Genomic DNA, 14,175 nt, shown 5'->3' with positions numbered 1-14,175 from the left:
CTGACACTGGGCACCAATAGAAAGAACCTGATTGCATCCTCTGTGTACCCTCTCTTCAGGCATTCATCAACATTGGTGAAATCCCCCCTGAATTTCCTCTTCTCTAGGTTGAACGGTCTTGACCCTCTCAGCCTTTCCAGTCTCTTCATCATCTTAGTGGCCCTACACTAGGGTCTATCCAGTATGTCTGGTCTCCTTTATACTGGAAGGCCCAGATTTGGAAGGATCAACTCTTTTGACCTGCAGGTGATATTCTATCAAAAGCAGCCAATAATAATATTAGTCTTACCAGAAAGGGCAAACCGTTGGCACATTGATTTCCACCAGAGTCCCAGGTCCTATCCAGTAGAACTGCTGTCTATCCACGTGGCTCCCAGCATGTCAGAGAGTCACAGAATATACATGGTAGGAAGGGACCCGAAAGGATCATAGAGTACAGCTCCTGGCTCCACACAGAAAACTCAAAATCCAAAATCTATGTCTGAGGACACTGTCCAAATGCTCCTTGAGCTCCAGCAAATAGACATTGTGCCCACTGCCCTGGGGAGCCTGTTCCATGCCTGACCACTCTCTGGTCTTCCTGACGTTCATCTGACCTCTCCTATCACAGCTTCACGCAATCCCCTTGGTAGCCAGCAGGAGTAGGGATGTGATCAGCCCTCCATACTCTGCACTGGTGATGTCACATTCAGTTTGGGCCCCTCACAAGGAAGGCATTGAGACTCTGGAGCATGTCCAGAGAAGGCGACAAAGTTGTAAAGGGTCTGAAACACAAGTCTTATGGGAGGCAGCTGAGGGAATTGGGATTGTTCCGTCTAGAGAAGAGGGAGCTCAGGGGAAGCATGGATTGATGACTGGACTAGATGTTCTTATTGATCTTTCCAACCTTAATGATTTCATGATTAGCACCTGCCCCTCTGCTCTACTGCAAGGAAACAGTAGGCCACTATGAGGTCTGCCCCCTCAGCCTCCTCTTCTCCAGCATGAATAATGGGGATGTAAAGAGTGCTAAGTGGTGAAATTATCTGAGAGAGGCAAACTCTAAATTTCCAAGCTAGTTTTCTCCACCATGGGAAGGCAAATGTAGTGAATTACTAACTCTGTATACGCTGTTTTTCTGTGTGCTGGACAATGATTAGAAACTTCCTAGGCTTAGAAACTTTACACTTGGTGGGATCTTCCAAGCAGTGGTATTTTATTCTCGAGGAGCATTGTGCCTGTGGCAAAACTTAAGTGCAATGGCTTCATGAAACTGGGACAGTTAATAGGTGAGACGAGCTTTGTGGCACTGTCTCTTTATCAGCTACAAAAAAGATATTCAGTCCAGCCATTCTTCAGTTCCTTTTGCAAAACTAATTATGAGCAGATAAGGCACTTCAGTCTCTTGCATTACTAGAAGTTGATCAATTTATTTTACTCCCTTTAAGGTAATGGTAAGGCCAAGTCACCTGTATTTTGTATTTCTGCTTGAACTCTGGTAAGATTGACCAGCAAAGTCCAGGCCATAACCAAAGACTCCAGACATCATTCCTACAGTATGCAAACTGGACCTCCTGCTAACATAGTAAAGTATAACAGGAAGCACTTCACTGCTACACATCACAACTCACAAGTTTCATTACATGACTATGAACATTGTAGTAGTCCTTCCCATTGCATGTGAAACAAGGGCAGCCTAAGGCCTTTATCCAAGCATTTATTTGGAAGTGCGTATTTTAAATACACAAATTAGGGTATTAAAGAAGATCAAAAGTAGAAGCTAACAAGGTGATATATAAAAATAATATATAACACACACACATATATTATATTCATTGCTCATTTTTTCCCTCCAGCTTCCTTCTTTCCATTCTAAGTTTAATTTCTGAGACTGTAATAGCCTCACACAAACTCCATGATGGAAGGTAAGTCATAAGCAAACTCAAGTTTCAGCTTACTGTACCCATCTCCCAGAACCATTTCCATATCTAATCACTGACTGAGCTTAAATTAAAAAAATGAGTCTGTGATTTTGATTTATCAGCAAAAATTCATGCAGCTTTAAGGTCTTCTGTAATTCATATCTTTTTATCTTGAGTGACCCAAGGTTGATGATAGCATATGAATGTGCTCAAGAAACAAGAATAGTATCTTGATCATAATCAAGAAAAATGCTTAAGTTTACCATTAGTACTTTAGTCCTCCCAAATAAACAAGCCCATTCAAACTAAACTTTAAACTAGGACTTCAATATTCTCTTGGGCCGCAAAGCAAAATAAGTAAATAAATAAATAAATAGGCTTGTTAAATTCACAGGGAAAAATACTAACATCTTGAGGCATTCCATTATTCTAGAGATTATCTGAACTCAGTAGCTAGGAAGCTTACCAATTTTAAAAGTAACATAAATTTTTTCTCTACACAAGTGCTATACCAACAGATTAGCCCAGACAGAGAGATACTGTTAGAAAGTGACACCCGAAGTTAATAACGAACACCAGGATATCATGCCTGTGCTCAAGTAGTGTTCAGCATAATCTTTGAGAGGCAAAAAAAAAAAAAAAAAGGACATTATGTAGAAGGAGATACATACACAGTGTGGTGAAGAACTAATTAAATTTGGGTTTAAATCAGCTTTGCCTTAATATGGAAGGATTCACCACATTATGTTTCTGTAGTTGTAGGTGCTCCAATAATAAGTTTTAATTCTCATACAAATAGAGTCTAAAAATGTGCAAGAAATTCAGACTTCATCATAAGCTCTGGAAATTATTTTAGATTAGTCTCCATTTCAAGAATATTCCCTTAAATACTTGTCACGCCTAGCAGAGAAGCAAACTGAGTATGTGAGAACTCCAAAACTGAAGTTCAAAGAACTCTTTTCTGCACAATAGGGGGCAAAAAAAAAGAGTAAAGATTGTCTTTATTCTACAGCACTTAACTGAACAAAAGGAAGCATCCATAAATATATGTGACATAGGTAAGAGAGCAGAGACAAAAGAATGAAACAGTGAAACACGGGAAAGAAAAACTCTTAAAAATTACATTTTCGGATTACCTGAGAACAAAGAGATGAGCATATATCCAGCAGATAAGCAATTAACAGTTTTATCAACAGGTAAGTACAGTTGCTAAGTTTGTTTCCCATGCTGTTTCTTCAACATACTTTCTCTACAGCAGCATTAAAATGAGGTTCCAGTTACAAAAAATCAAACTTCTTCCCCCACCACCAGCTAGTGTTGCGGCTTCAGGTTCCTGTAGCTACTCAGTTGAAAAAATAAAACCAAATATAGGTATGTACACACACATTTTCATCCTACTGAGATTGAATACTATAAGTAATCTAAGCGTGTATACATTGCTGTTCAAAAAAACTACTCATTTACTTTTGATTCCCATTTTGCATACTGACATAGTCTTCCTCCTTTTTCTTTTACACATAAATGATATCTACTTCTGTAGGGAGTAAGAAAAAACAAAAAAAACAGGCTGAAGGAAACAAAGTTAATATCTAAGTTTCACGAAACAACTTCCAAAACACTTCCTGCTGTTGACAGAAATTGGACTGTTGACAAGAACTGGAGTATGAATTATAATCTAAAAGCATATGCTTCCTGGACATAATTCTGAATTGTGCCAAATAACATTGTGCTAAATAAAAGGATGCTAAGTATAAAAATAGAGTGATCTTGAATCCATACACTTGTTTCAAAATATAAAGTGTAGAGAAAAAAACAAAACCAAGATTTCAGATGAATTTTCTACTTTAAAAATATAACTTAGAAAATCCATACTACCAGTGAAAGTATGTTCATTATATTTACAGATATAATACTTTTAAATACCAAAATGTTTAAAATATATATGCATATTGCATCCTTCAAGTCTTTGTGTCTAATAAAATTATAATAGAAAATGACAACTAGCAGAAATCTGTAACTCACTTTATAATGAAATGAAAACCAGAATAAAGAGGTAAGATATAAACATGGGAAGGACTGAATTGGCTCTAAACATTCACGTCATATACAACAATCAACTAGTTTATCACCCCAAAAATTATAACGGACATTCAAACATCTCAGAGTTTTACATTTCAAAATACTCTACTATTATTCACTTCTGTCATTTATAACATCATGCCATGGCTCAAAATGCTTGGATGACCTTCTTCAAAGCTACTGTCACTTGAGACTACCTACTAGTATTACCCAGGTCATTCATCAAACTGCTTTGGCTTCTTCATCCTTATGTAATTCTAATTCTTGCTTCTTAATATTAGCTTTCTCTTAGACCATGCCTTAGAGAAATCTTTCATGGCACAGGCAAAACAAGAGTGTCCACTATCTATCCAGAAAACCAGCTTCTTCTGCCACCATAATGATGTTATAAGCTATGAGTTTCTAGTAGAAGAGCACTTGCATTAATTTGGTGCAATCAGCTTTTTTTATTTTTATTTTTGGTTATATATTCTAAAAAAGCTTTTTTTTTTTTTTTTTTTTTTTTAAAGAAACTGGGGAAAGGCTCATTGTTGAGGCTTTTCTGAAAAATGGCATAAACCCTCAGCAAATACCCTGGAAAGCAGGATCAGCTTAATTTTCCGTGGACTATGTCATCTTTGGCACAGAAAATATTACACTGATTGCAAACCTTTTTAAAGGGATCGCTAATATTTCTTCCCCTTGTGGCACTTCTGATCTCACTCGAAGATTTCTTTTATGCCAGGGACATAAGCATTCAGGTAGAATTTATCTGTAACTTCATAAGTGTCTGGGAGCAACTATCCTTTTCCTGACTATTAAATAGACAGTGATATATTAATAAACATACCCAAGTCTAATCGTTGTTACAGCAAAATAACTGACAACTTTAAAGATCTGCTCTTCAAAACTGACTTGAACATTCAATTGAACACACACTGAATGGAGAGCTTTAATGAAAATTATTTTACTTCCTAGGTTTCATCCACAGGTTGAAAAGTACTGATGAAAATTGATAAGAAAATAAACCTGCAGAGCTAGACCTCTGGAGAAGCTCCCCATGATTTTCCCTCAGAAGTACTGCAGATTAAGAAAAAAGTGACAGAGCCAAGGGCTGGGTTTGGAAGTACACAGCAGGGAAGTCCTCCTTGTACATGTTGATGATCTCATTCTTGAAACAGAGGAGATGGAAATCAATGTAATCATCTTTTTTTTTTTTTTTTTTGCTCAATCAACTACCAACTTGCTGAGTTATACCGACAGAATAGCTTAACTTTTAATAATAATTTATGGGAGAAAAGCCAAAAATTCCTGACCTGCTGAGAAATACAGAGGGAAATCGATATATAGTATACATAGCTTCGCATTTTTATTTTTCATTCATCCCCATAATGCCGTTCTAAATTCTTTATGGAATTTCTCCCCCTCTGAGAGTTCAGTTACATGACAGGAATCAGACTGAAGATGGTCACTTCCTTCCTCTGATGCAGGTAATTACCAGCTACTGTTTCTGTTCAGCTGTTTGCACAGTCATGAACCATTATTTCACATTGAAACACAGCTTTAAATAAAAATAAATAAATAAATGAAAACTTCTATTGCTATTTTTAGCTAAAAATAGCATGTGAGTTATTTTTTCCCTTTTGTTTTTTTCCCCTCCAGTACAGCATTACAGAGCCACTGCATACAGTAGCCAAGCAGTTGCAATTGTAGCAAGGGAAAGGACGTGAGTAGTCCTTAGACCAGTTCTGCCACTGAAGAGACATTCAGCACCATAACTTGTAGATTTGTGAACATAACTTCTCATATTCATGATAAATTTGAGACTGAGAGCTCATTTCTCTCATGGAAGTTTCGATAAACTCCAAAGTAAAAGAGTAAAAACTGAGCCTTTGGACAAAAGTTTGCTGCATTTATGTGCCCAAAATTAAGCTCCTTCATCAATAATTAGATTTGGCAATTGAAGTGAAGTTTTAAAGTGCTTAGCTAGTTCATATTCATTTTCAGTGGGTTCTACTGTCCACAAATTAGGACCACTTCTTTAGTTACACACATTTCCATACATTTTAAATACAGTTCTAAGGAGATTCAAGTTCTTAAAACTACAAATGTTTTTACTTTCATTCATCATTATTCTATTTACCATCCTGTCCCTACAGCTATACTAATTTTTTTTCAGCTTTAACCCAGGAATATTCCTACATTATAGTGTTATTGACTATACCATTATAAACACTGACTATCAAAGAGATACAATTTGCATTCGTTTAATTGATGTTTTGTTGCATTCTTTCATCTTGATGCCAAGAGATAAAAACTAAATATGTTTTGACTGTGCCATGATCATCCTCCAAGAACAACTGGTCATTTCTATTATTTTTTCCATCATCCTACCTGAAGTGGTTCCTATCAAATGCTGCTTTAATTAGTATTTTGCAATCCTTTCAAAGCACCATGAAATGCTAGGTAAAAAGTAATTCAGATAAGCAAAAGAGGAAAAGAAAGCATCTTCACCATTGTCCCTACTGCTTTTAAACCAAGCATCAGTGCAAGTGAAAGCCTAAACACAATATTTTTCCAAGTATGTCTTTCTTTTGAGGACTCAGTCTGGTACACAGAGAGACTCGTTTGGTACACAGCTGGTGAAAAGCAAGATAATTACCTATTAATCAATTCAAGAATGGAGTAGGTACCATTGCTTGGCCTTCGGTGCTTCACATAAAGAAGGATGGCTAATATATTTCTTATTCTTTGATTCCGTGCCCAAGTTGTTTCCAGCACATAGTTTGTTCTGTCCTTTCTTGACAGATTTCCCATTTCCAGAGGCAAGAGGAGTCCTCCCCCAGACAGTGTTTGATATGCTGTGATAATTTGCATTATCCTATATACATAGACAATAATGATCAGCCTGAGTTGTCAAACTTCAAATTCAGAAGCGTTGGCTCCCAAAATACAAGACATACATGCAGTGCATGTATTAGATCACCACTCCAGCCTTCGGGTATCCACACAGACACCACTAAGTCATTGCTTCAGTGAGCTAATACAAGAGCTTTACTAATAAACAAAGACATTAAAAAGCGTATTTTCAGACCCTCCATTTCCAGATTCTATCAAAATAAAGTGCAACCTAATTTACAAAGAATACTGCACTGAATTCAGAGCCGAAACTGCTTTGCGTACTCACAGTAACTCATACCTAAACAGCTAGATAATCATTCAGCTTCCTTTCTAGATCTGAATGTGTTGCTGCAGAACTGGGAATGTCCTTGAGTTAAGACCACCAATAACTGATCAACCATCATGTTTTGCTAGGTTCACCACAGTATTATGCAAACTTTTCCAGTTTTTCCAGTCTCTACATAAGCAGTACAGTTACGGAAAATTTCTTCAAAATTATACTGTAAGGCAAAATATTGTTGATAATTTAGTGAAAGAAAAGTGATAACTGAAGAAACAAATTTAAAATCAATATACTGATAACACATGGTGACTCTTCTAATGCTTTATTGTGATGCTCTGTATATTTGACTGACTCCTGAAACAGCAACTCATGAATTTTCTTGACAGTAGCTTTCTTTTGTACTTATTTTTCCCCGAGACTACTACTTTACTGATCAAGATCTACCAGCATTTTGTGGCAGACAACACAGAGTACAATATTCCTTGAATATCTGTCTTTTGAAGAAATACAAAAGAGTAATTTGAAAAAAACAGAGCTACAGCTGAAAACAGAACTAAACTAGCAATCAATATAACTTATCCCAGTAGTATTTATTATACTTTTCAAAAGCTAATATTGATGCCAAGACAAGCAGTCCAGATAAAGACCTTTTTTAGGAAGTCACTTACCATATTTATTGATGATACAGGACCAATGCTGTTGACATAAATGTCAACATCAATAACTGTTGGTTTTACTGTGGATTAAAAAAAAAAAAGTATATTATTTTTCAGAAAACATAAGTAATCACGTTAAACATTTTCTCCCCCATTAATCCTAAGGTCCATTCTTCAGCTAAAATCAGGAACTACTGAGAAACAAGCATTATGTATTTTTAATAAAGACAACATTCTTTTCCTCCTCCCTAATAAAAACTGCCACAACTTACAGCTTGCAGCACATTATCATCGTGATTGCAATTTACCTCAGCAGCAATTTGTTACAGAAAATTGTAATTGCTAAACACAGAGGCTCAAAGTCAAAATTCAAGATGCTGCACTATTTCTACTTTTGTATCAGACGTATATCTTTTTCCATTTCTTCAATATTCACGTACTTTGGCATGCATGTTCCACAACAAAAAAATCTTTCTAGATTTTCTCATCTCACTAGCTCTGAATAAAATCCACTTTACTAAACCTTAGCAACTTTCCTCCTTTCAGTTTAGACTCTTCCATTCTAGCTCACATTGCCTTTGAACTCATTCACCTGAAGTTTTTTTGAATTTAATTTGGCTTAATCAACTCAAGTTTTCCACAAGACATTCCATGTTCACAGACTTTCAGTTTAATTCAAAGAGATCAAGTAGGCCAGAACAAGCTCTCTTTACCTTAGGCCTTGAGGATTTAGATTCCCTTTTGCATTTTCAGTGCCAGCATATCTGCAGAACAGTTACTTTGTCTAAAGTTTATGAAAGCACTGGACACAAAGCTGAAGACAAACAGGAATCTTCACATATACGGATGAGTAATTTTTGCCTCTATACTCGAATTTCAGACTAACAATGAGATGCTGAGGATTTTTAAGTATCCAAAAAGCTCCACAATTCTCAAAACAGGCAAGCTGGGATGTCATTTAGAACTTCAATATGTTTCCTCCCTACTTGTGAAGACTACATCCAATGTTTTAAAAGTAATTAAAAAATAAATAAATCAGGCACACATAGTGGCCACAGATCATAACCATTCTCTGTAACTCAAGAAGCACCACACAAGTCTTGGACTGCATGTTTAACAGAATATTTAGTACCTGTTTTAAGGTCTTGGTTTAAAATTGTCTGCAGTACTGCCTTAAAAACTCAGATCTTCCCTTCAGCAAAAGAAAATCTGAACTCAGCTACTCAGCTGAACAAGCACAACTGATTAATGCAATTCTAATTGTACCCAGCTAATAACTAAATAGGAGTCTAGCAGCTTCTGGTAATGAGACTTGCCTCAAAATGCAGTAATAAATGTCATTACATAGGAATTGGTAATAGCAGGGAACTGCAGCTCGCTCTTTTACCAAGATAACATACACTGAATAAAAGGTTCTGATCTTGTTAAAACTTAGGCATACATCCAGATGGAAGTTCAACATCAAGAAGTTCTGGTAAACATTAATGAGACTAGATACAGTGATGCACACTGGCATGCAACTGGATCTTGGCAGGATCAGGAACAAAGCTCGGGACCAGGACACAATGCTTAGAATCCATCTTTGTTTAATCATTGGCATTAAGTATATAAATAGATTATGTAGATTATGACATGATGATTTCTCCTGAATGTGCTATACTAAATGCTCCTCCTAGTGAAAAAAAAAATACATATATATGTTTTTATTGATGCTAAAGAGAATTTGGTCTTACACATAGGAAAAGTCTAATCTCTGCAGCTACTGCCTATGCCACACGAAATCAGCAGCTAGTCTCAGAATTTCCCAGAAAACCTCAAAATAAAATTCGTGTAAGCTATTACATTCCTACAAGAAGAAAAAAAACCCTGCATGTTTCTTTGAATGATATTTTGTTTTCCTAGGCAATCAGAAAATAAATTTGCAGTACAATTGCATATTAAATACGTCTCCATATTTTGAAACAAAAGAAAAGTACAACTCTTGCTGCACAGTCTCTCACAGGTATAAACAGACAGTTGGAGAATCACCATGTATATTACACTTAGATGGGCTTTTAAATCAGAATACCAAAAGTAATAAGGCAAAGATTTTCAGATTACTTCACTCAAAATGCACTAAGAAAATAATTGAGTCTAAAAGTAATCATATTTATACTTAGAAAGAACTCCTCCCATACTAGTCTTCAAAAATAAACTGAACTGTATGGAAATAAGGAAATAATTACATGATCAATTATTTCAAGGCCTATTTTTTTTCTATATTCTACATATATTTTTCAACACGTAGTTCAGGGGCTGAGTAAGCTCTGAGCTCTGCATAGAGTAGCAGAGCTGCAGATTAAGCCTTTTTTCTTACACTCAGAATCAGTCCTCACAGTCTTGCTTGATCAACCACAGTGTTAATATCACACTAAAAGCAACAGCAAGATTGCAAATGGATCCCTTGCTCTAGGATTTTGATATCAGCTTCAGTACAAAATAGTTCTGGAGAACTGTGAGAAGCTTAGAGAAATATCACATGCAGGAGAGCAATTAAAAGTTGTCAACAAACATATCCACATTCTCAACATCCTTTGAATTAGCTTTTAATACACGGTAGTTAACTTTCCCTGAAAGATGATGAAAGTACATACAAATAACTGCTTTGTGAGGTTGCTAAACAATGATGTTTAAGGTTAGCTAACTGCTTATCACAATAATTCCATTTTCAGACATGCTGATTTTAACTGGAAAGGAGATTTTTCTAGCTAATCAAAATATCTGCAAACAAAAGTAAGGTCCTGCCAATATTTAGCTAGTAATTCCCATCTGATCCAAATGCCACATCTTTGAGGCAGATGTGTTTATATTCCAGTCAGCCTTGTGACTATCACTGCAATGACATCCAAGTGAAATTTGTCTTCAAATGTCAAACAGTTCAAGCCACAGGAGTGGTGAGATCAGCGCTGTCTGCAAAGCTCACTTAAGCAGCAAGGTGAACACTTAGCCAGTTAGCCAAAAACTAACTACTAACTACATCAACAGGTTTCATGTAGTCCTGACTTAGATTTACGTGGGTGACAAACACAGTGCCAAAGCTGGAATCCTATTAAAATCCAAGGCCATTTTAGCCTTGGACATATGCAAGTAGATCAAGTGTGTAAAAAATAGGACAGGTAAATCAGAAGGAGAATTTTAAAAGACTTCTGTGGAACTGAACAGAAGGATCATTGGACAAATTCATGACTCGTTTAGGAAAAAAAAAAAATCCGTCTCCCAAGAGTTAATTGTGTTCATTTTGTATTTTAAATCATCCTGCCCTTCTAAAATTGCTTTATAATTTTAGTGGATATTTGCTATTCAAAGTTGATTCTCACAACATGAATGAGACCAATTTCTCCACATTTAAAGTCTGTTCAAGTAGTATTTATGTTCCTGCACAGATCATAAATATCTTGAATTATTTTAAAAGTTATATGTCTATAAGTATTTTCATTGGAAGCTCATTTAAGTATGAATAAGATTCTTAGTTCTCATAAATTTTAAAATAAAATTGAAATTAATATTTGTTGAGAGTTAATCTTTCTTACATTGTTCAGTCAACTCTTAATTCTAAATTGTTCTGTTCTTTCCAAAACACTGGTAGTAAAAATGTTATGGGTCAATATGCACTTACTTCTCAAAGCAAAGCAATTAGGAGTAGTTATTTAAAAGGAACACAACCACCTACAAATTCAGTATAAGCTTTTCTTGAATTTTTTCTTTAAGTTCCACAAGATTTCTGAATGCAAAATAGTAAGATTGTTTCTGTGGTAATGAGATATTTCTTGAAAACATAGTGATATTTTATATTATCTATCTACATAATAAATTGTTATTTTACACTGGGATAAGCAGTAATAAATATAAAGTTATTGGTAACAGTTGTAGTGATTATAGCATTAATGCTTGCTTTGCATTAGTGATGTTAACATTTTCCTACATGATGTAACAGATAATATCAAATTACTCATTTGTTCCTGTAAAAGAAACTGCTGTGCTGAGAAGTCATTAGTTATAGACAGTTGTGGTTAGCTACAACTTCTATATTTTAGGAAAAATTACCACACTTCAAGAAAGATATAGTAATGGGAAAGTATCAGTGAGGGAGAAAACAAAACAAAGAAACATTTTTTTTTTTAAAAGCCATTCTTTCTGCATAGAGAAAATGGAGCTGAACAACAAATAGAACTCAAAGTCTGGTGAAACACTGACCTGCTACAGTCAGTGACATTCTGACACAACTGTCATCCCTAGATCCAACTACTAAGAGGAATGCAAATAAAAACCAAAAGGAAGATTAAAAATTAGGTGTAGACTAGAAAGGAAGTTTGCACAAGTGCAATATCAGGATGGAAACAGTCTTTTGAAAAGGATTATATCCACATGTCAGTTGCCTTTCTGACCAGAAGCCTAAATGACAGCATGCACTAGAAAGAATCTCTCCATCAATAACAAATCAAGTTTATTCTTCATATCTTACCATCAATCTTTCATCTTCCATCTATCCTTTCCTAATACACAACTTGTGATTCTTCGAGTAATGTGGTGTTTGGGAATGAAAATTCTAGCTCTTACATGATTAAGCTGGTTTTAAAATCAGTCCCTGAATCCACCATTATAGTTTTGTTTATATCCATAGGGAATAATTCCTATGTGAAACCAGAAGACCATGCAACAATGAAATTTGTTCCTACAAAGTCTAGCAAGCAAGGTCTGGACAAATAACACCAGTCACCAGAACACCATACAATTGCAAAAGAGAGCAACAATGTTTTGAAATAATATAAACAGAAAGTTTTCCTTGTTTAAAGATGACAGAATGATTTATTGCTTTACGCTACAGCGCTGAAGCAGGAACTATAGCACTGTACATCTGCCAAATTTACAAATGCTTGCTCAGAAAGCCTCTTTGTTAACTAAAAATAAACAAACAGAAATCCACTTCTCACTATACTACAGCACTTGGAAGAACCAGCAGATTACCTGCCAAGGTAATCACAGAAGTAAGGAGAGAGAGAAAATGGACTTTCTCATTTAACAATTCTCAGATTTTTCCTGACTTTTACCTTTCAACTTCTGAATCCCTTCTGAGATTCCACATACCACTCTCCCAACCTCATCTCAGATTTCTCAGATGAATTTAAGGGAAAGAAAGTTAGAACAAGCAGCTGCTATGTATAGTTTTTGGTCTGACAGACGAAGAATTTGGCAAACATTTATTGTCAACTAAACTTTTCTACACACAATGCCTCTTGAGAAAAATATTCAGTATGAGTTTGTTAGTTTGTTTCAAAACCATTTCAGTAAGTAATCTGCCAGAAAATTAAAAGAACACTGTTAAATAACAAAAAATAAGTAAATAAATAAGGCCACAATCCCTTCTCTTTTTAAACACGAACACTAGATTTGAGGGCTTCAGGGTCACCACATTAAACTTCTCTAGATACCTTTTATGTATGTCCCACAAGAGTTTTACCCAAGAAGAGATGTAAAACATGCAGTTTCTTCTCACAACAGCTGAGAAGCTGTAAGCCACGTAAGGTCAGCAACTAAGCTCAGAAACTCTCTTTTACTCATCTCCATGGCTATGAAATTAAAAAAAGCAGAACGTAAGCATGAAAAAAAGTTCACTGTCAACAGCATATCCTCATGCGTGGGAACTGTTGAATCACGGTCTGAACTACTGATTGATCACCTAAGGTGAGCACTGAGTCAGCCACAGGAGCACAGGTGAAGGCAATGTACCTGTGTGACTGGAACAGGTGGAGTCTGGCTCCACCTTTCCCAGACCCCAGTTAAGGGCTGACCACCACTGGGGAAGGATCTCTAACAAGAGAGTTCTAGGCAAGCCTTGATCTTTGGTGACAGGTGAGCCCTTCTTAATTTATTGGGTGTCTTTATACCATCTGGATAATCTGTTCAAAAATATACTGTCCATTTTAATATTTGGGTACTACTCATTCAGGGTATTCATCCTACATCACACTACACCTCATAAGAAATGTTCCCATGCTAGATTTTAGAAGAGCCTATGTTTGATGATTATATTGACACCAGATCAGAATTATATGTTCAATATGGAACCAGCCAATTTATATTATCTTTTAAAACTCATAACACAGATCGTAGTTATCAAAATCCAGAATTTGGGCTTTGGAGTTACAGTAGAGCAGTTTATCCATCATTTGTATGCTTTCTTATTAACGTTCAAGAAATGTTGGCGGTAAAACTTGCAGAAGAAAGTATCAATTACTAAAGATGCCAGAGAACTAAAACTGCTGCAGGCAAGAGAGAAATCCCTTCTATCCTCCCACGCAGAATAGATATTGCTCTTGTCTGCATTGAATAGCAACAC

General features: G+C 35.8%; 1 protein-coding gene across 1 annotated transcript in view; it reads right to left on the bottom strand.

The window, feature by feature from the left end:
* GABRG3 (gamma-aminobutyric acid type A receptor subunit gamma3) overlaps positions 1–14,175 on the bottom strand; it is a 290,063-nt gene that overhangs the window by 263,825 nt on the left and 12,063 nt on the right. Inside the window, exon 3 of the mRNA XM_065741209.1 lies at positions 7,812–7,879. Coding sequence (XP_065597281.1) covers positions 7,812–7,879 — 68 coding nt within the window. The remainder of the gene's footprint in view (positions 1–7,811; positions 7,880–14,175) is intronic.

This window comes from Cyrtonyx montezumae, unplaced genomic scaffold (genome assembly GCF_038088225.1).
Source record: "Cyrtonyx montezumae isolate F1298 unplaced genomic scaffold, pur_monq_1.0 scaffold_3, whole genome shotgun sequence".
NCBI lineage: Eukaryota > Metazoa > Chordata > Aves > Galliformes > Odontophoridae > Cyrtonyx > Cyrtonyx montezumae.
This window is presented reverse-complemented; position numbering and strand designations above follow the sequence as displayed.